The following is a 21901-nucleotide window of genomic DNA, read 5'->3' as shown; positions in this document are numbered from 1 at the left end:
TTGCAAAAAACAATTATCCCTACCATGTACAATATCCCCTTATCCACATTCTATTCCTTTCTTTGAGAATGCTTCATTCTCCTCAGAGTATTATTCTAGATAAAAGGCAGAATACATTAATGAAAGGATATGCTTTCTTTCCCTTGCCTACAGCCCCTCCTCACACACATCCCCTCATGTCTCTCTGAAATGCTCTACCCTTCATGTATGGTCTCATTCTAGGTTACAAAAGAACAACTTTTTGTTTTAAAAAATTTAACTGAAAAATTGTTTCTATCAACTAGAGTGAGGTGGAAAAATTAAGGACTTTTAAAAACCGTGTAACAAAATTAAGTACTTTTAAGAGCCCTTATTTTTCCAAATAAAAATTAAGCAGTTTTAAGGACCGCATTAGGTAATACAGTCATTTTCCTAAACCTAGACACCATTGTTATAACTATAGCTGAAGCTGTTTGAAAGTTAAAGAGAACTGATACAGACTTTATTACACACACTGCGTATATAAATATACACATATGTATAAGAGATAAAAAATAACTTTATAAAACAAATCGAATTCAAACAAAATATTTAAATGTAGAAAAGTTTATTAAAGTGTAAAGTACAGAAATAAGTTATATCAAGTACAAAACAAAAGCACATTAACAGGACTAGAATAATAGAATACATTGTCTACATAATTCAAACTAAGAACATCAAGTTCAATCTAGTAAAATGCGATTGAATTACATCTAAATATAAATCAAAAAAATATTGTATACAATTGTAAATACTAGTAAGTAGAAAAATGACTAGAATATTTACTATATTCTATTATAATAGAAAAATGATTTAAACTAAAAAATTCTCTCAATGTAAATAAAAATGTAAAAGTGTAAATACAACTATATTTCGAAAAATGACTATAAATTCATATCACATTTGTAAAAAAAATAGTTCGCTAAATATAAGCCAAATAATGAAATGCAGGAATTCCACAGAAATACAGTCAACTTAAAGAATACTAGCTTTTAAGCATTGTAAGTAATAATTCAATTAATTTCATACTATGTCTAAAGGTGGATATTTTTTTTAAATATTTGCTTTATATATAGTACTATATATTATTTTTTATATAAATAACAGGATCTTCCTTTCATTTTATTTCAAGGTATTGTATATAATACCAAATGCATTGAAAACAAAGTATAAAATAAAAGCATTGATAATGTTTTTATTGAAAAATTTGCCTTAAGCAAAACGGTGTATTCTATTTAAGCAAAGTGATAAAAGAAAGTTTCTAAAGCAGATATGGAAAAATTCACAAAACTTGCAAAATTTTTAATTTTCATTTTTTTTAAATATTTCAAACAAACAAAAAACTAAAATTTTGGGGGACTCTTTTTTTTTTTCCCCTGCAGAAACTAGGTATGAAGGAAGCCAATTTAACTTGACTCCATTTAAGGAAGATATGTAATTTATATTAACTCAAGCTGTTTTAATTATAATAGTTGCTCAGGAAAAAGATTGAAAGTTGGTGCAAAATTTAAATCAACTCATTCATGTTTTTATTACTTTGTCGATCTACTATTCTACCTTTACAGTAAAACTATTTAATACTTAGTAAAATGGTATTTTGTATAATTATGACTTAGTTTGGATACTTTACACTTTGCTGAAATTTACTATGCATTTCATAAAATACCAGAAGATAAAATAAATGCGCAAACATACAGATTTTAAACGCATAAAAAAATATATTTACAAATATATATGTATATTAAAATAAATTAATTAATGCATCTGAGATTTTTGAAACTATGCATGCAGTAAACTAATGACAATAGAGACATCCACATACTATATTAATAACAGCATCTTTTTTCATTTTAGATACACTTTCGATTTTTCTGACTTCATCCACTGTTAAGCTTACTTGAAATTTTGATGATAAATACAGATTATTTTGCAAAATTAAGGATATTCAGAAATAATGATAATATAATACATATAAAAGATGATCATAAAGTATCAGGTAAAAAAAAATAATGGTTAAAATAAAGTTCTATTTGGTAAATTATGAGGAAGTGTGTCAAAAAATGATCTTTTTCTATTATTGCTACAGTTCTGAAAAAGAACACAAGAAAAAGTGGCACAAATTTTTTTAAAAATTAAGATTGTTTTTCCTCAAGCATCACCTTTAAAATTTTGAGAAAATACAAAATTGGAGTGATTAACAAAATTCTTTAGAATGCCATTGTTCACATTGCAAGGTTGAAAAATTATTGGAAAAAGTTTACTAGTGATTTTTTTAATAATAAATATAATAACATGCTGTTAATCATTGTTTCTAAATTTTACTCAGTAACTCAATTGTAAACTCATCAGAGTATACTAAGTATAGTTTTTTTTCATTTAACATAAAATTATCAAGATTAAAATTATAATTATGGATAAAATCAAGATGAAAAATGTAAAGGCAACAAAATTTTTTAAAGACAATGCACATCTATAGAACTTTTTTTAATTTAAAAAATTTCAGTATAGTTATGTTCTTTAGAAACATTGGGAAAAAATGATTTTCAACCCGACCTAAAGTAAAACCATGGAAAAAAGCAGTGAAATAGTGAAATAAAGAAAATTTAATGAAGTTCTGTACATAAATAAGGTTAAAATAGTAGCTAAAAGCACAAATAATGTCATTATTTTTGTTTTTCTGCATTAACACCATTTTTAATTCTGGTATACCAGAGTCTTGAATAAAATATGCTCTTGATACTAGGTATAATTTTCTAGCAATAATGTGTTGTTTCATGACCACCATTGGCAAATAACATAAATTCGCAAATATATTTCAAAATATTTTGTACAATAATATCTTATTTGAAAAAACTGTGCAGATAATGACAGGATTTACTTTTTAATAAGATTAGCATAATATATAACACAATAACAATTATACATAATGATTCACTTAAAATATATAGTATATTATAAATATCAGCATTACATAATATTTTCATCTCTTAACATGAAATATTTTCTTTAATGTGATTTGGCACGAGCAATGTGAGGGCAAAATAAGATAAATAAAATTATTATAACACATATATATCTCTAAAAAAAATACTGAACCTACTAATTTATTACTTTTTGTTAAGTGCACAGAACATAAATATGCCTGAAACCAAACGTGAAAGCTGTTAGTATTTTAATGGAAAATTCAAAAGTTTCAAATATCTAAAACTATAACTGCTATAGTAGCATTATCCTAACTCAATTAAAGTTTTAAAAAGTAAATAAAAACAAAATTTAGGGTTTTTTAAACAAAAGAATTTTTTTAAATTCAATATTCAATTGTTTTAATCGCTCAACTGATTAATTATTTGGATCATCTAGATAACAAGCAAATGACAAATGATTGTGAAAAAGTAATACACATAAATGATTGTTAAAAATATTAAGTACACAATAAAGTTCAAAAAATATTTGAACAGTTGGTACAATATAAATATCATAAAATATCACAGTAACAAAAATGTTTATGAAGATATTAGAAATAAAATAGCCTCAAGCTCTCTCTCATAAGTTGATACTGTTCTGAATTAATCATACAAGCATAATCCTTTTCTCTTGAAAAGATTATAATGGATTGTTGTCAGCTACAAATATTGGAAGAATTATTTTTAATCAAATATTTTCATGCAAAATTTGATAATAAAACTGACAAAAAAAGTATATTTTGGTTAACTTTAATTTAATATTAAAAAAAAAGAATTGTTTTAATCATATTAAATAACAAATTTTGAGCAATATTAGTCCATCAATATATATTTGACAATATTGACAATTGATTGAATGATGGAGAACCATATAAAATGGCATTTGAATAATATTTGACTGATGATTTATATTTGTTCAACAATATGTATTATTGATTGAATGATGCTTAAACTTATAAAATAACAAAATTTGAACAATATTTTATAAAATTTTAATCCAAAAATTAAGAATAATTAGCCTTTAAAGAATTGGTTTTTAGGTACTCCTTAAAAAAGTAACCTCACAGAGATTATAACATAATAAAAGATTATATAAATGTACTGAACTAAACTCAGTGGTGCGACAGCCCATAGAGGGCCAAGGCCTACTATGCTCATCTCAATTTTCTTGACCTTGGGCTCTGGGGTGCAGGAGCAGATGTTCCCGTTAGGTGGTCAGCCGAAAGCGAAACCCCCAGTGTTTAGTTCCCAAGCATGCTTGGTACTCATTTATCGACCCACTGAAGGGATGAAAGGCTGAGTAAACCTTGCCCGGCCCGAGGATTGAACCCAGGACCTGTGGAACAGGAGAACAAAGCGCTACTCTCAGCCACAGGGCGTCGTATAAATATACACATATATATAAAGTAAAACTTCGATTTAACATCACTCATCAGACTAGACAAAAAAGAATTCCCATGAAAACTAACATTTAAATGCATACAAATGCAACTATATTTTATGAATACTCAAATACAATCTGAAACTTAAATGGAATTTATTTAACAAAGAAAAAAACTTATGTTATTTTAATCAAAAGCCAACATTTTGGTTTCTTTACGCTCTCTCTCTTTTTTGTCTAAAAGTATGCAATGAATTTTAAACATTTCCAAGGCATCCATTTCTCTCTCTTGATCTACACGTATTTGGAGGAAAATTTTCAATCCCCACAGTTTAACTGCCGCTTCATTAAATGATGGGGGTGAAATTAAAGATTCACAGTCTTCTTCATCTCTACTGGATTTCATAATTTCAGCCATTCAAATTGCCTCTGATTCATAAGTCATCAGATCATTATCACATCACGAATATTCTATAAAGTAGGCATTGGCCTTTGTTCTGAAATGTGGTCAGTATTTTCACAGGTCGGAATGATACATAATTCAAACATAGAATTTTAGAGGAAATATTTTTTTTAAGCTAGAAGTTTCTAAACAGGACATAACAAGAGTAGTTTCCAAAGGAAGAAAATTAAAAATTTCAAATCAATTTTATGAAAAGTGGTAGTCTTGAAGAAAGTAAGAACAGCTAGTTTGAAATAAGAGTAAACTGAGTGGCTCAATGCAACCCACTAACAATTTTGCAGAATAATTGTCAAAGGTTTCTTGCTCAATTAAAAAAAAAAATTGGATTTTTCAGGCATTTTAGGAAAATTTCAAAGTTATTCCACACAATATTTTATTTATACGCTTTAATCTTTCATCATAAAAATACCTTTTTTCTCCCCCTTTTATATGTTGAATGTTAAATTTTGTGAGAAACAAAATATAACTAAATGAAAATATCACATGAAATAACTTTACTTAAATCTAGATTTTTTACAAGAAATAATTATCGACAATATTATTAAACTTTAATCTCAATAACTAATTACTGATAATGAACACTGAATTTCCTGACAATTCTGAAAATGGCAATTTCCCATATATATTACGATTTTCAAAATTTTTGCCAAACAAGAAATGCAATTTACATCAAATTTTAGAGTCAGAATTTATTTTCCTGATAATTCTAGGTCTTCCCTGCACTCCCTCAGTTGTGAAAGTTCTGTTAGTCTTTACAGTATAAAATAAAAATAACATATTAACACTAACACTTATTAATTTAAGATAAGTTTGTAATGTTTTCACAAACTCTCTATCGTCATGTGTGAGCAGTGGTAATTTAATTGTTTCTTTCCTATCACTATCTTTTACAAACATAAGGTCAGAAGCACAGATACAACAAGAAATATAAAAATCTATTTGATGGTTTTCATAGCAATATCTTGTGTCAATCACTGCAACTACCACTCATAATTTATTATTTTTATCAATATGTGAAGTTATATCTTTGTGACATTAACTAGTGATTCATGACAAGACATTGAAGGAACTTTACATCATTTATCTTTATTGTTTATTTAAATAAGATTTAAAACAAACTGAATTAAAGTCATTTCAACACACTAATTTATTTATTTATTTGAAATTTTAACATACATTTTCTAAGATAATTTTTTAATCCAATGCTTTTTTTAAAATAATAATTCCCAAGAAGTTAATACAAATTGCAAACTCCAAGTTATATTCATAACAAAAGAGTTTTATATATCCTTTAATAATTTAAATCAACCATTTAATTTATTAAAAATTCCACTAGGATCTTGTAAAATTTATGCTCAAAATAAACAATAAATTTAAAAATTAACAATTTATAGAAATTATAAATAGTCCCATATTCATTAAACCTTAAAGAATTTAAATAAGGTGTTTTTGTGATCTGTAGCTTAGATAATTAAAACTGTTCTGACTTCCATGCAAAAATAATTTTAAGATTTTCAATTCAAATTTTAATTAAAAATTTTCATTAATGTAAAAGTTATTGCATTGTATCAACTTTCATTAATAAAAAAATAAAAAGAAAAAAAATAGAAAATTATCTTTTAATCAGTACTTACAGTACAGTAATAGTAATAAAACTTACCGTCAAGATTTCCATTACTTATTATAACAGGAGTGAACTTGCTCCCTTTGCCAGTTAACTCTACAGGCATAGTATCCATATTCACACTATCTCCTTTACTTTCTAAAAATTAAAAAACGTTTGAGTGTACAGTGTGCAAAATAAAAAATGAAACACTTTAATAATTTTTGATCTAATGATCTGATTTTCTCATGCTAACATAAAATTCTAATAGTTCTAATTTTTATTTTGCATACTGCAGATAAAATTTTACATATAAGCATATCTCTTGAACAAAAAGTAGCCACTGCAAAACTTTTTCATTAGTCCTTAATAGCTTAGATATAAATAAAAATATTAAAGATGAAAAAAGTAACAGAAAAAAAATCAGTTCCCAGCTGTTTTCAGAAACAATGAGTTTCTGATCTAATTCAGCCTTACTTACAGTATTGGGTTGAAACTGTTTTACAAATTTATCTTATGGCAAAGGAACAGAATATGCTATGAAATGAAATTTCTTATTAAGTTGTGCTAATAAATTGGAGGGGGGGGGGATTTTACATTGCAAATTAGAGCAAACAATAAACAAAAATTAATAGTTTTAAAATTTGAATCACAACCATTACATTAATGAATCTGATGAAGTTCTCGATTTGAAGTCGTTGATGGCGAATCTTCAACTCGTGACCAAAACTATTTGCTCACCGTATTGTTGAAAAAATCCACTTCTCATCACCAGTTATCATTTGTTTTAAAAAAAAGGCCATTTTCTTGACTTTTTATGAGCATATTGCCCATGTTTATTCATGTCACGAAATGAACTTCCTTAAGTGCATGAGGAACCTAAATTTCGAGCTTGCTTACCCAGTTTCTTAACATGGACCTGAACACTATTTTGACTGACCTTCAACATGTCAGCAATTTCTCATGTCATGTAAAGTGGGTTTGACTGGTTGAATGTTTTTATTCTGATATCATCAATCCGGGTAGGACTTGCTGATAGAATGGAATCTTTCAAATCAAACTCCCCAGTTTGGAATTTCTTGAACCAGCATTGGGATTGACGTTCTTGTACAGTATCATCACCATAAACTTTCTGCAATTTTTAAAATGCTTGACTAACATTTTTCCTTTTATGGAAGTAAAATATGGCAAAAACGAAAATTATAATCTTTCCTGTTCAAAGTGCAGTCAAATTTCCAAATCTCAATGAAATAAATCAATTTTTTATTTAGAATAAATCTTAAACTCTTTGTTATCAATGACGTCAAAACTATGATTGTGAATGCTTCAAATATTTCAGAAACTGTGCGACTGCTATTCATATTTATATTTTTAAAAAAATGCAATGACTTTTTACTCAACCTAATAAAATATGCAAAAATTTAATCTGAAGTGTGCCTAATTTTAATTATTGAATAACCATGGAAGTCAAATTACCTTTGAAGCTATTTCATACAAATAAATAAAGATTGTTTAAGTTTTTATTTAATATATCTTTACATAGATTAAAAAAAAGACAAAAGTAAAGTAATATTAAAGATATTAAATATACTAATCACACATTAAAACATAGTTATGCATCCTTTTATTTAAATTGTGAATTTAAAGTTACTTTAATATTAAATTATTAATGTAACTTTAATTATTGATAATTTAAATTATTAGAAAAATGAAAATACCATAAGTTGCAATTTCAGGTGAATATTCAACTCTACAAGCTGTATAAAGAGGACATCTAGACCAGAAGCAACAAACAGCAATAACAACAGTGAAAAATATGCAACCTGTTATAACAGTTATGGCTACAATTGCAGCAATCCTAAAAAACAAAAACAAAATTATAAATAAAAGAGAATTTTTAAGGGATATTACCTGAGCTCATGCAATTAAGTTTATTTATTAAACTTCAACTTCACAACTTCAGAATTCTTTAAAAATTTTCATGCACACCAGATGAGACTTTTTAAAAAATTGAAAGATTGTGTTGATTTCACCTGTCAGTGAAAGATTTATATTTCCAGACTGGTTATAAAAGTTTTAATGTCGAAGCCAGGGGCACAGCAAACCAATATTTTAAATAATTTTATTATTTTTAATGAGGGGTAAATTCTTAATTTACCAAATGAAATTACTTTTTTGTTCAAACAATCATAATAAGTTCCTTTGCTACGAGAATTGGGGAGATTTCCGTATTATGATCTGTGGCAGAATAACCGCCAAGTCTCGGCAACGACCCTGCAAGAAACTGAAGAAAAAAAAGTATCACAGAAAGGGATCAACTTGAAAGGTATAACTCGTAGCCAACCCAGGGCAAAAATCTACATGCTGTTTTTTTCTTTTAAATTTGCAAGTTTAAAATTTATTTGGCACCTTGACGATTGTAGTTAGCTCGGCAGATCACAATACCATAATATTCCCCTAGAAATTACTTTTAACATTACTGTATAATTTTTTCAATTCCCAAATGAAATTAAAATTTAAACCTGCTAAATGATGGATAGTCTTTGTCTGCAGTGAAAAGTAATTTGATAATTTGAGATGAAGGGCAGTTTATTTATTTGCTGAAGGTATCTGGTTTAATTGTTTAATGGTTTTGCTTAAACTGTAGTATTTTTTAGAGCTTACTTAAATCACAGAAAAATTTTGCGTTACATAAACAACACATTCGGTAAACTAGTCAAAATTTTTAAATATCAGATAAAAATCAGATCAACAACGAGTGGGGCCCAGATTGAAGAAGATAATTTTGTAATGAAGTTATAAAAAGAAATATAAAAAAGACAATTTGCGTTATATAATCATTCATTTTCATTATAGAAGTTATTACCTGGAGTCGATTTCATAAAAATATCTTTTTTCAGGTGGACAACAACCATTCATTCCAGCTTTACTGCAGCATTCAGTATTCACTTTAGGATCTCTAACACCAGGACAAGTATAATTCCCAATGTTTATGGGCACACCCTCTGGTATAGGATGCCCATCAGTAGCTGCATCATTCATAACATAGTTAAAATTAGGACATATAGAGGCAGCTGTAAAGTAGGAAAAATACAATGTGAATTTTTTTATTTTTGAAACAATAATTAAAACAAGTGATTTTAATCTTTGATAATGTAATTATTTAAAGTTTTTTTATAGTATTTAAAGATTTATATTGCGAATATTACAATAACCTTACACAATGTAACATAATAAAACACAATGACAACTCTACATAATCTTTCATAAATTTTCCACAAATATTATACCTACAAAGTTAAATGTTATTTAGTTTTATATATTAAAGTAAAACTACTAGGGATATAAAACAGGGAAATAAAAGCAAGTGCTTAGTCTTTAAATGTACCTGAAATTCCAAAAATATAATAAAAGAAAATTATTAAATATCTATGTCGATTAAACGATATATTCATTTTGTTTACAATTTGAACTGCCATCTTGATTTACTTACTTCATTTATTAATCTAATATGCTTCCAGCTACATATTTCTGTGCCTTTGAAAGTGTATTTTAATTAGCTAATGGATATTATTTCATTTGAATGCCGAAATCTTTTTGAATGCCTAAAACATTTTTAGAAAATTAACTGATCGTTAGACACAGTTTCTAGCAGATCATCCAGTATCACTGGCTGTGGTAAATGAGCGGATAGTTGTAGTTCATTTTCGTCGCACTAGAGCTGCACAATGGATGATCCGAAAATGGGATGGTCCGAAGACATGCCATCACAATTTTGATCCTCTGCAGAGGGGATGGCACCCCCGCTTCGGTAGACCGACGACTTGCACGTGAAGTCGAGCACTTTACGGTAGAACAGTTTATCAAGGACCAATACCGCGCACCCTCGGTCCCTATGCAGACTGATCCAAGTGGTCACCCACCCGCACACTGACCACATCCGGTGATGCTTGACTTCGGTGATCTGCTGTGAACCGTGTCTTATCGATCAGTCCACTGTGGGACAAATGAGTGGATAGAGAACCACTTTGATCAGTCTACGGAAGGACTGAGAGTGCGCGGTATTCGCAATCGCAACGCTTGAATACTTCATCTAGGGAGAAGGTCGGTTCCATATCTAGGCCCTCTCCTCAATTGTATACGGAATATACTATAATATTTTCCATTTTCATAATATTTTTCGTATTTAATTGTCACAAATATTTTTTAAAATTTCCAAGACGATTTCTTTTAGAACTATGTTTAATATAGTTTTCAGTTCCATATAACTTCCTAAACTAAAATCTTTTAATCTACTACTTACAAATGAAGAGAGAAATTTAAGTAATTACTTCTCCTATGACTTTCTACACGCTAATGGTGAAAGAATGCGAAGTGTTGCCATAGATAGGATTCTGCCATATGCCACCTACAGCCCATTTCGATCGCCAATTGGTTCTTATTAAATTTAATTGTTTCACCTAGTGCACAAGAGTTTATGCGTAGTTCATCCAGCTATCAAAACATCGAGAACTACGCGTAAGCTCCTGCACTAGATAAAAGAGTTTAACAAGAGCCAATACCGTGCACTCTCAGTTCCTTCATAGACTGATATTCCATCCGCTCATTTACAGCAGGCAGTGATACTTGACTAGAAATTGCGTCTTACGGTCAGTTTATTTTGTAACAAATATTCAAATGTAAAAACTGTCTTCGCATCTTCCTCATGGATGCTTGCCAGACCATAGCATTTTAAAGTGCCAGGTAAGCAAATTACTACTTCTCTCCCAAGAAAAATTATAAACGAAAGAAATAAAAATCAGTGGCATCCTTAAAATTGAAGTGTCCTGATTTTTTTCTTTTAAAGTTGGTATAAAATTGTTTTAATTTTATAAACATTTCTTTATAAAATAAAAAACAAGGAAACATTATAGTAAAATAGTTTACTTACTACTAAGACTTCTTTGAATATTAAATGTTTAAAAATTAAATTTAGTTTATAAACATTAAAATATTTAACTCTTTATTATATACTGTACGAAATAAGCGGAGCAAAAGTTAACCTTTTTCTGAATTTCAGCAAGATTACTACTTTTTTTCCCCCATTCAATAATCAGTAAATATGTATAGATAAATTAACTAAAAAATACAGCAAAAAGGCAATACTAGCCATAGAAGCTTTACTCTGACATGTCAAATAAAAATTAAAGCAGATATCTTGTCAAACATTTAGAAGAGAAAAACCGTTAATACTTGAACAAGTTTTTAAGTGGAACAATGCAGGAAGGCAACAAAATTGTAGTCATGCAACCTTAAAAATTAACACAAATAAATCCGTTTTGATCAAATGAACAAGAATGAGCATTCTTTTGAATGCTATCCTTTATGGCACAGCAAGTTAATAAAACATAGCTTAATTACCGGGTATAATTTTTAATGAAAACAAAGAGATAATTTTTCTTAAAATAAACAACTTTTTCTCCCTTCTTAAGAAACACTTGACAAAACTCTTTAAGCATAGATCAAATCCGGCACTTAGTTTTTTTTATGATGAAGTTCAAAAGTTTAATATTGTAAAGTAATTTTTAAGTTGTATTATGTAATTTTTCAATCATGTAGTTTTTGAACTAAAACTTTTTAAAAAAAATTCTTTGATCTGAAAGATATTTTTACAGAAAAAGTTTTTTTAAAAATAAATTTCATAATTCAAATAAAAAAAAGACATATAAATTTTTTTAAAAATAAAAACTGTTCTGAAATAAATAAAAAGTTTATACATAGTTAACAACTTAACCTGTGCTTTATACCAAAATCAGAAGTTTAAAAGAAATAGGATATTTTCTGATAAGCAACAATGTAAAGTAGCACATTTAGATTAATATAGAAGGAACTTTCAAAAATTTAATTTTCTTTTTCATCAAAAATTACTAGTCCAACAATTTTGAAAGAGCACTTTGGCTCTGTGTTTTTGAAAAGGACTGTTTAGGAAAGTTGTATAATTCTTTTTTAGCAAATGAGATAAAAAAAACTCAGAAGCTTTGGCATATATTTTATTTCCACCTAAAATACAGTTAATTTAAGAAAAAAAAAAGTTGTAATAAATAAGGGATTTAGAAATTTATATAAATTTTATGTTCATTACGAAAAAAAAAAAAAAACATTATGAGAAACAGACAGTTGAAATATATATTCATTACCTTTGTAATAGTTCCTTTTTATGTGCACATAAAATAGTAATATTGTTATTATTTAACAGAACAAACTATTTGTTTAAAAAAAATAGATATTTGTTTGTTATTGATTATTTTACATATTTTTCACTTTGAAAAATTAATTCACAAAAACATGTGTTCAATGTCTAAATTCACAATAGTTCTAAACCCATTCTCAAAATTACGTTTTCTAAATTTCATATTTACTAACCGAATTAATTAAAGAACAGAAACATTTATTTTAGATTAAAATTTAGAAGTGCTAAGGATCAACAAAATTCTTGTATTTTATTTCAAAGAATAATTGAATAGCAAAGATTTAAAATAAAACAAACAACAAAACCAGTTTTTAAATTATGTTTATATTTGTATATTACAGGAACTTATTCAAAAAAGTGTCATTTCCAGTTCTCAAAAACATTTATCACATTAAAAATTAAGCTAAAATATACATACACATTACAAAAATATCAACAATAAATTTGAGCATAACATGCATATCTTTACGAGCATAAGGTTAAAAACAGTATGAAAATTAACTATGGTTAAATAAACAAATGTATAAATTTTTTAAAGAAAATTATAAATTATGTTATTTTCAAAATATATGAACAAACATGTCATATTAATTTAAAATCAGATTGAAACAAACAGGCAAGAACAATACATGAATAAAACACCAATTATTTAAATAAAAACTACTGAAATGAACAGCTTCATAATATCAAATTAGTTACATACAAATCTCACACATAACGCTAACAAGATTTAATTATTTAAGGCAAAAATAGTTTGGCATTATCATAACTTAAATGATTTTATTAAAACAAAATTCCAGTCTTAAACGACTAATTTGATTTAATAATTTTTTTATAAACAATCAACAATAGTATTTTCTTTTCTTTTACGTAATATCATCAAAATCAGAAAAAAACCTGAATATTAAATAAATGGAAGACTAATAAATTAGCATTGAATAAAGTAGTGGTGAGATCATAACAATTCAATGCTTTGCAAAAGTACTAGAAATAACATTAATTAAAAAAATTTTTTATTTATTACATTAAAAAAAGATAAATGTACGTGTTAATAAATTAATATGCCTGTCACTCTTATTTAAAATTAAGGAACACAAATTGAAAAGTGATATAAAATGACTAGTTAGCAAGGAATAAAATCGGTAACGTTTTTTTTTCTTATACAGTAATTTGCGTTCACATACATATATATTACTATTACGTGATATAGAAATTGCAAATAATTACGTAAAATATATAGTGTCTTACACAATACAAGTTAATAACATCATTGACATAAAAACCTAACAATTAGTAGTGTTTTAATTTGGATATTGTTGCAACATGCAGTACGGCTATAAAATTTGAAGTCACATGAAACAGAGTCAACAATTTGGGGGTTATTATTAATTTATACTTGAATAGTTTAAAGCCAGACATTTTTCTATGAAAATTAATAATTTATTATTTACTGAAATGATAACCTTTAACCCACTGATTGTTCTGCACGTAAAAAGTCGTATTTTTAACCTGCAGTCTTCACCGCCGCATAGCATTTTACTAAACCGCCATTGGGTTAAAGAATTCATCTTTGATTTTGATTTGTAAACCACAGAAGTATTTATTTTATAGCATTTACCAAATAAGTCATTTCATGCTATTAGCCCTAAAAAAACTTTTTCTTAGCTTAAATTTTGAGACCCTATGCAACATACAATTTTTTCCCTTATTAAAACTTATTAGCAGAGGATATGAAATAACTTCTCTTCTACTTATGATTAATAGCCTTGAAAAATGCTTTTTAACTTCCACTAGAGAGGTAGGATTGTTATGAATTATTCAAACTGAGAGTTACATATTAACAAGCCTTTATCAAAGTTCTTATTTCAAAAAATGTACATAAAAAATGTTGGCAAGTAGGTAATTAAAATCAGTCTTACATCAATACACATTACGGTATCAATAAAATCTTTGGAAGACATGAAATCAAACAACATAGAAAACAAATAAATATTTAAAATATAATTATCATACACTTACTCAACTATGGTTCAAAAATATTTCATTTTTACATTGTTTGTTACAATGTTTAAATCGTTTCATGGTACTTATACATAATTTGTTCTGTTGTGAATATTAAGTACAGAAATATCAGATTTTTAATGCAAATATGTATTAAAATCTTATTTATAAACTTTTAATTTTAAGTATAGTTATATTATGAAGACAGTGTAAAATTAGAAAACACATTTTAACAAATGTTTTATGTATAATTATAATATAGGACAATCAAGAAAAATTAAAATAAAATACAAAGATGATAAAATCTACTTTGAAAAGTATTTATTCTAAACATAAAAAAATGCTTGAAAACAAGATCTTAAAACTAGTATTGAAAACTAATTAATTTACATTAATTTTATAAGAACACTGATCACAGGTCTAAAAATGCAGTGAACACTAAGCCATATTTTTTAAAAGTATGTCACTGAGAACTAAAATGCTCTCTTAAAGGTTTGAAAGGCATACTTGATGAATATAAATAAACATAACTATTATAACAATAACAACCAAGTGGTTTTAGTTGATTCAGTAATTAAATCATTCATTAGAAACATTTAATTTTAGGTATTAGAATTTTTGTACCAGCTGCAATTTCGAGTAAAACATACCTAATTTTCCAACAGTAATTAGAAAAAATTCTAATTCTAATGTGTGGATTTAAACAAGTAAAAATTTAAAATTCACTGATCATTTTAAAATACAAATATATTATAATTTAAAATTCTTTTTTTATCTTATCCCTGTCTTTTTGATCATATTAACAATATTTTAAAATGAAAGAAATTAAAAATGCCTGTTAAACTTTAACATAGCAATAAAGAATGCATTTTATTTCTTTCAAATATCATTAACAGTAAATCAATGAATTTGTATTTATTTCAGTAACGTTAAGATATGAATGAAATATTTGTTAGTTAAATACCAGTAATATTTGCTTGGATTTTACGTTTTGGCACATTAATATTTTTCGAAAAATTCTTTTTCTCTCATACATTAAAATGTAAGAATGTCTTAAACAATAATTTCAATTTTAAATTAACTAAAAAAATTATTAAAATAGCAAAAATCAGTGCAAAATGAGAGCAACATAATAAACAGTCAAACATTCTAATTTCCAAAAATTATAAAATACCAAAGTGAATCCTAACCGCAAGAGCTAATCTAATTTTTTTTTTAAATATACAGAAGAGGAAATGTTTTACTAGTATAGCTATACTACAAGAAAAATAAAAGAGATGATGATGATTGAAAAGAAGTGAAGAAAAATTACATTATGCAAAATGAGAACAAAGATTGTTCTTACAAAGCCCTTTTGCGCTTATCACATGAAGAAGAATGAAGCATTGGATCACAATAACAGTGGTCTTTTAATGATTTCTGATAGCATTGCTTCCTACATTTTAGTGTGCTAGAGGGATGATCACGCTCTAATTCTTCCTCTCCTTCAGAAGAACTGTCTTCATATTCTGGAATAGCTTCATCAGCATAAAAGTCAAACTGCTTGGATAGAGGAGCAATAAAGAAAACCTGGTTCTTTGTATAAAGTTCCATAATAGGATGTGCACACAATCTGTAATTCTGAAAAGTAAATATTAATAATAATAAAAAATGAATGACTTGCACTTCAACAGGAAAGATTGAAAAATAAGTTAAAGTTCGAAGAGAAATAAACAAAATTTAATTCTTTCTATTAAAAGACTAAATGTAAATTTTTTTTTCTTGTTTTCTACAATATTCTAACAGAATTTTAAAACTGCTTGTCAAAAGCTTTTAATTAATGTAGTTCCCTTTATTCAATTTAATATTTTACTCAATTTGATTTATGAATTTTCATTGCTTTAGCAAGAGCATATTATTTAAATTATTAAATTAGCATATTATTTAAATTTCCTTGTAATATCTTAATCTTAATAGTGTTTGCTTTTCTAAAGGTCACTTTCTTTCGAGGCATAAAGAATTTTTCAACGATTTTCATTAATGCAATTGTTTATATCTGAAAAAAAGCTACATTTTTCTTTTTGTTCTGTTGCAGTATATTTCATTAAAATTTTACGCCTTAGTCTTCCTGCAGAAAAAAAAAGGAATGTCATTAATTTTTTTTCACTTTTTTTCTTATTTGTTAATTGGAAAATATATTTTATGCACTTTTTTAAATTAACCAAGCTGTCAAAAATCCCAGGGCTCGAAGAAAGTTACAAATTTTACCCGCCCCCGAGGACGGCTTGTCCAACAATGTACCCGTCCTTCTTTGAAACTAACCCGTAGCTTATAATTAAATAAAATTATCATTTTCTCTTATTTATTACTACCATTTATATAAATTGCACAATGAATTAGTAGTTACTAGGATTACAAATACTAGGTTACTAATAGTAAAACCTAGTATGAAATAATTTAAATGACAAAGATCAAGTTATCTGGAATGTCAATTTATCCGAGGGTACTGCGTTATTTAAATGAATCAAATATGACGTTTGCCAGTTTCACAAACAAGCCAATGATTTACAGAGGTTTCTGCACAGAAATCTGAAACGGTTTTCCATTAGGTAGATTTTCATAATTGCGTTTAACGCTTCTTGTTTAAGACCAGTATGTAATGTGTTTTTTTGTAAGCTCATGGCTGAAAAGCCTCTTTCAACCACTGCAGTACTCCCAGAGAAAACATCAATTCCACCAAGCACAGTATGTTGCTGTATTTCTAGATGAGAGGATCATTTTAGAAGTGAGGCGCTAGACTCTTGTAAGATAACAAAAATTGAAAATGTATGACGAACATTAACGGGAAAATGGCCGTCCGCGCGGACTCGAGATATTTGTTGTCTGCAGGGAATTTTTGACCGCCGAGGACGGGCGGATGGGTGGTTTTTCGAGCCCTGAAAAATCCTTTTTTTGCCTTCTCCCTTGTGTTATTGCAATGAAGACTTCACATTTGGCTTGTTTAGGGCAATTTAGAGGTCAATTCCTATTTGTTACACTTCTCTAAAATAATTATTAAAAAGTAAATTTTTTACATTTTGAATGTTTTATTACTCTCTTGAAAAAAAGTCATGGTTTCATAGGTCAACCACAGTGCCATTAGGAAATCACTACTGTAACACTAAAATATATTTAATTTCTCAGACTATCAAGGCTAATAAATTTTTAGGTTAGAATCGAGCATTTAAAGTTAATTTTACAACTCATATAAGTAAGAGAGGACACATCAACATAATTTACTAACTCATGAGCATTTCACATTTGAGAAAGATTGTGCAGAAATTTCTCCTTCATACCCAAATTTCTGATTGAATAATAAGGCTGAAAACTGGTTTTTCAGCAAGGAAAATCACATATGAAAGGACCATATCAGGTGTGACAAAATATTAGTTGGTTAAACAAATACAGAAAGAAAAATTAATTTTTTTCATAAATAAATACCTTTAAATACTGTTTTAATCTAGGATAAACTCGATACACTGCCACTGCTAATGAATACTGGTTTCTGTAAGGAAATGATGAAACAACCGCATAATCAATAGCTGGTAAGACAGCAACTCTATAACCAGCTTGTATCAATTTACTGCAAAGATCATCCTCTGTGGAATCTGATACTACAACACCAATGGATGAACCTACCTGACTCCTTGTTTGCTATGGGAGAAAATTAAAATTATATTCATCTAACAGAAAAATAAATGCTATGTATTATTTATTCAATCAAAATTTGATGATATTTATGTGTAAATTAAATTTTTAATAAAATAATGTATAACAATGCACCCCGTGGTAGAATCGCGGCAACATTGTAGCAGAATGTTACAGAGTTCTTGCAGAAAGAATTTTCCTTTAGGAAGTTTAATTTTTTTTCTTCTTTTCTGCAGAAATTTTCAAATTTTTTTTCTCTAAATTTATATTTAAAAGATGCCTTTTTTGCACTTGGGAGGGGAAAGAAATGTTCATGATTTTTCTATTCTTATTTGAGAAAAATAAAGAATAATGGAATAAAAAATTTCTTTTCTGCAGAAATGTTGGTCGGATTTTTTTCTCCGTAATTATATTTAAAAGGCTCCTCTTTCGCGTATCAGAGGGAAAAGAAATGTTCACGATTTTCCTATTCTGATTTGGGAATTATGAAAAATAAAGAATAATGAAGTAAAAAAAATTTTGGTTTGCATTTTTACCGAAATTTTCATAAGATTTTTGTTCCCTCCAGAACTATTATATAACAACGTATATTATATAACAAACATTTCACTTCTCAATTTACAAAAGATTCCTTTTACACACGTTGGAGAGAAAAGAAATGTCTTAGTAACATGTATATTTGTCATTATTATAAGTATCTTGCAGTAAGATATTAGCGCTAGAGAGGTTTGTCGCAGAAAGTTCAAAAAAATTCTGTCACTGGGACAATGCAGTTGAAGACAAAGGAAATAAAAAGTGATAGCCCCACATTTTTGTAGTTTAAAGATAAGCAGGAATCAGTATTGTGTTAGAAACGTACACTACGGGAGCAAAATTAGAGGTCTTGTTGGATATAACTATTTAGAGTAGCAAAGTGAATTTCTTTATAAAATTTGGGTTGAACTTCTAAGATCATTAAAATAGTTTAGGAGTTTCAGCTTCTATTTAGCTTTAGCTTCTTAATATCATTTTTTGAAAATAAATTTCTTTTTATTGCATTTTTGAAGTTTCGTTTGAAGAGCAGGTTTAATTTCTCATATCATTTTATTTAGACGATCATAAATTTATAAGACAAATTCAAAACATAACAGAAGCTGATAGAATGATCCTATTCTGATATAATGTTCAACTATGTAGGCAAAAAGTTTCAATAGCCTCTTTTATTATCAATATCTTACAAGTGCCAATTTTATTTAGCTCTATATGTTTAACTACCCATAACAGTTTTTTCACTACAGCGCGAGAATCTCGCATATTTTTTTCTTTTCTCACATTAAAAAATGATTACTGCGAGAAATTTGCACATTCTATAAATCAATTTCAAAATTTTTGAATTTCGCGCATTTTAGAAAACGCTTCGAATTACGCCATTTAGAATAAAATCCGTTTCACTTTTCTTCCTGGATCTTTCATTATTTACAACATTTGCCCTGTTATCTAGCTTCCTTATTTATCAGTATTGTTCAGAACCGTTTCGAACAACAGAACACAACCCCTCCGAACCACGGAACTCCTTTCGGAACACATTTCTCTGCAATCACGTGTTTACCGTAGGTAAGGTTTTTTCATGTAAGACGTTCAAATTTTTTATGCACTAATGTAAGATGGTAATAGCAATATCTTCTATGATGATGCAGTAAAAATATTCAATGCTTTAAAAAATAGAAGACGTTAAAAATTTATTATATTAAAAGAAATGACTTTTTTTCTAAGACTATTTGTGTTTTTTTTAGTTTTTAGAAATCTCACTTAACTTTCTAAAATCTCACCCTGTTTTTGGGAAAGGGTGAGAAATTCTCACCCATTTTTTATCTATGATGAAAACTCTGCTATAAATAGTCAAACTTCCAGCTTCATAGATAGAGTTTTATTATTTACGGGAATAATATTTCAGACACAAATAATGCAAGATAGAGCACAACAACTCTGGTCAAATGTACTGATTCTAAGAAGTCTCTTTATGGTATCAGTAACAATTTTGCTCATTTCATGTTCCAAATTCATTACAATATGCAGTAAAATATTCCAACAGTTTTGAAAACTTACTTACTGAAATCTAACAAAAAATCTATTTTAATACAGAAAGATTAAATTATTGAACTGATAAATTTCAAACATACAGCTATGACAAATTTTTTAGATACTAATGTAAGGCAATGCATTCCATATCTTGTCAAATTCAAAAAAGCAGGAAAATTTCTGCATCATGATCTGAGTCAAAAATAATCGGTAAGTTTTGGCCACTTCTGGGCAGAGGCCCGCAAAAAACTGAAAAAATATACCACAGAAGGGGATCAATATGAAGGATATACCTCCTAGCTACACAGGACAATCCTTTGCATGTTATTGTTTTTAAAATGTGCACATATAAAAACTATTTGGTGCCTTGTCATTGAATTTGACAACAGATTACGATAAGGAAATATCCCCCCCCAAAACTGATTAAAAATGTATTTAATAGAAATTTATATTTTCTTAATAGTCACACTTGTAATACTAGTAGTATTTATAGCCATATAAGAAACATTTCTTATTTTTGTCAGGTTTAAGAAAATTAGTTAACATTTAGTGTGAAGACATTTATAATGAAAATCTTTTAAAATGATTTTGAAAAGATGATACAATTAAGTTAAGTTACAATATTCTTGTAAAAAAATTAAATTGTTTTAAATAAAAAGTGTGCTTGCTTTAAATTAAGCTGATTTAATTATAATTCACTTAATCAATGGCCTATAATTTGAAATATTTTCAAATGAAACATTATTAAATCAGATTGATGTTAAGTTGTGATAAAATAAAAATGAAGAATTTATAGCACTTTGGGGACACAAAATTTGCACTAATTTATTTTAACTACACTGTAAACTAAGGTAATTCCAATTAAATAATAAATAATTTTGTGGTAGACTAAAAAATTTAATTCAGTCAATATCGTGAATCTGATTATAGAAAATCATTGTGTGTACAGTAGACAGCATAAAGAACAGATGGTGTTCCTTTCATTTTTCTTGGGTAGAAATAATTCACTTACAAAAAAGTCTTCATGATAGATAGAAAAAGAATCCGAATCTGGTGCTATAGTTTGAATTTCTGAAAGCAATTCGCGAGATTTTGCGTAATTTTGAGTAAATTTATACAGTACTATCAAATCATTTGCGTAAGGCGGTCTAGTAACTTTTACTGCAACTTGATGAAATATACCATGATAATATAACACAAATATAATTATAAAAAAGAAGCAAGCAAAGCCTATTAAAATGCTATTGTAGTATGCTATAAAGTTTTCATAGGTCAGATAATCTTTAATCTCATCACTCAGCATCGCGCTACTAACATAAAATCATATATAAACAAGAGACAGAACGAAAAACGGACGAAAACAAAAAACTTATTTTGGTAAAAGACCGACGTTGCCATTAGTATTTATAAGTTTTGAAATAAAGCATATTTATTATACTAGTTTGAATATTAGCTTTAAACAAAAGTTTCCGAAGCTCTTAATTCTATATTATGTACAATATACTTTAAAAAAAATTCT

General features: G+C 27.5%; 2 protein-coding genes across 2 annotated transcripts; both read right to left on the bottom strand.

Annotated features, from left to right (window-relative positions):
* Positions 1–3145: 3145 nt before the first annotated feature.
* LOC107450564 (uncharacterized) lies at positions 3146–9936 on the bottom strand. The gene is made up of 5 exons (XM_016066393.3): positions 9817–9936; positions 9295–9502; positions 8147–8286; positions 6486–6587; positions 3146–3641 (listed from the first exon to the last, which is right to left on the bottom strand). Exons 1-5 carry the CDS (start codon positions 9905–9907, stop codon positions 3622–3624), a joined length of 561 nt encoding a protein of 186 aa, XP_015921879.1. The 5' UTR covers positions 9908–9936; the 3' UTR covers positions 3146–3621.
* Positions 9937–12962: 3026 nt separating this feature from the next.
* Positions 12963–21765, bottom strand: LOC107436191 (testis-expressed protein 264 homolog). Its single transcript, XM_016047795.3, has 3 exons — positions 21395–21765; positions 18118–18330; positions 12963–16278 (listed from the first exon to the last, which is right to left on the bottom strand). Exons 1-3 carry the CDS (start codon positions 21683–21685, stop codon positions 16000–16002), a joined length of 783 nt encoding a protein of 260 aa, XP_015903281.1. The 5' UTR covers positions 21686–21765; the 3' UTR covers positions 12963–15999.
* Between the last annotated feature and the right edge of the window lie 136 nt (positions 21766–21901).

This window comes from Parasteatoda tepidariorum, chromosome 2, assembly GCF_043381705.1.
Source record: "Parasteatoda tepidariorum isolate YZ-2023 chromosome 2, CAS_Ptep_4.0, whole genome shotgun sequence".
Classification (NCBI taxonomy): domain Eukaryota; kingdom Metazoa; phylum Arthropoda; class Arachnida; order Araneae; family Theridiidae; genus Parasteatoda; species Parasteatoda tepidariorum.
This window is presented reverse-complemented; position numbering and strand designations above follow the sequence as displayed.

What these genes read in the sequence shown, in the direction of transcription:
- LOC107436191 (XM_016047795.3), bottom strand. Translation starts at nt 21,685, where the DNA reads ATGCTGAGTGATGAGATTAAAGATTATCTGACCTATGAAAACTTTATA. An exon ending in TCTATCATGAAGACTTTTTT is followed by an intron (nt 18,331 to 21,394) that starts GTAAGTGAATTA and finishes TTTCTCCCATAG; the next exon opens with CAAACAAGGAGTCAGGTAGG. An exon ending in GATTAAAACAGTATTTAAAG is followed by an intron (nt 16,279 to 18,117) that starts GTATTTATTTAT and finishes TTTACTTTTCAG; the next exon opens with AATTACAGATTGTGTGCACA.
- LOC107450564 (XM_016066393.3), bottom strand. Translation starts at nt 9,907, where the DNA reads ATGGCAGTTCAAATTGTAAACAAAATGAATATATCGTTTAATCGACAT. An exon ending in TTTTATGAAATCGACTCCAG is followed by an intron (nt 8,287 to 9,294) that starts GTAATAACTTCT and finishes TTTGTTTTTTAG; the next exon opens with GATTGCTGCAATTGTAGCCA. An exon ending in AAGTAATGGAAATCTTGACG is followed by an intron (nt 3,642 to 6,485) that starts GTAAGTTTTATT and finishes CAATATTTGTAG; the next exon opens with CTGACAACAATCCATTATAA.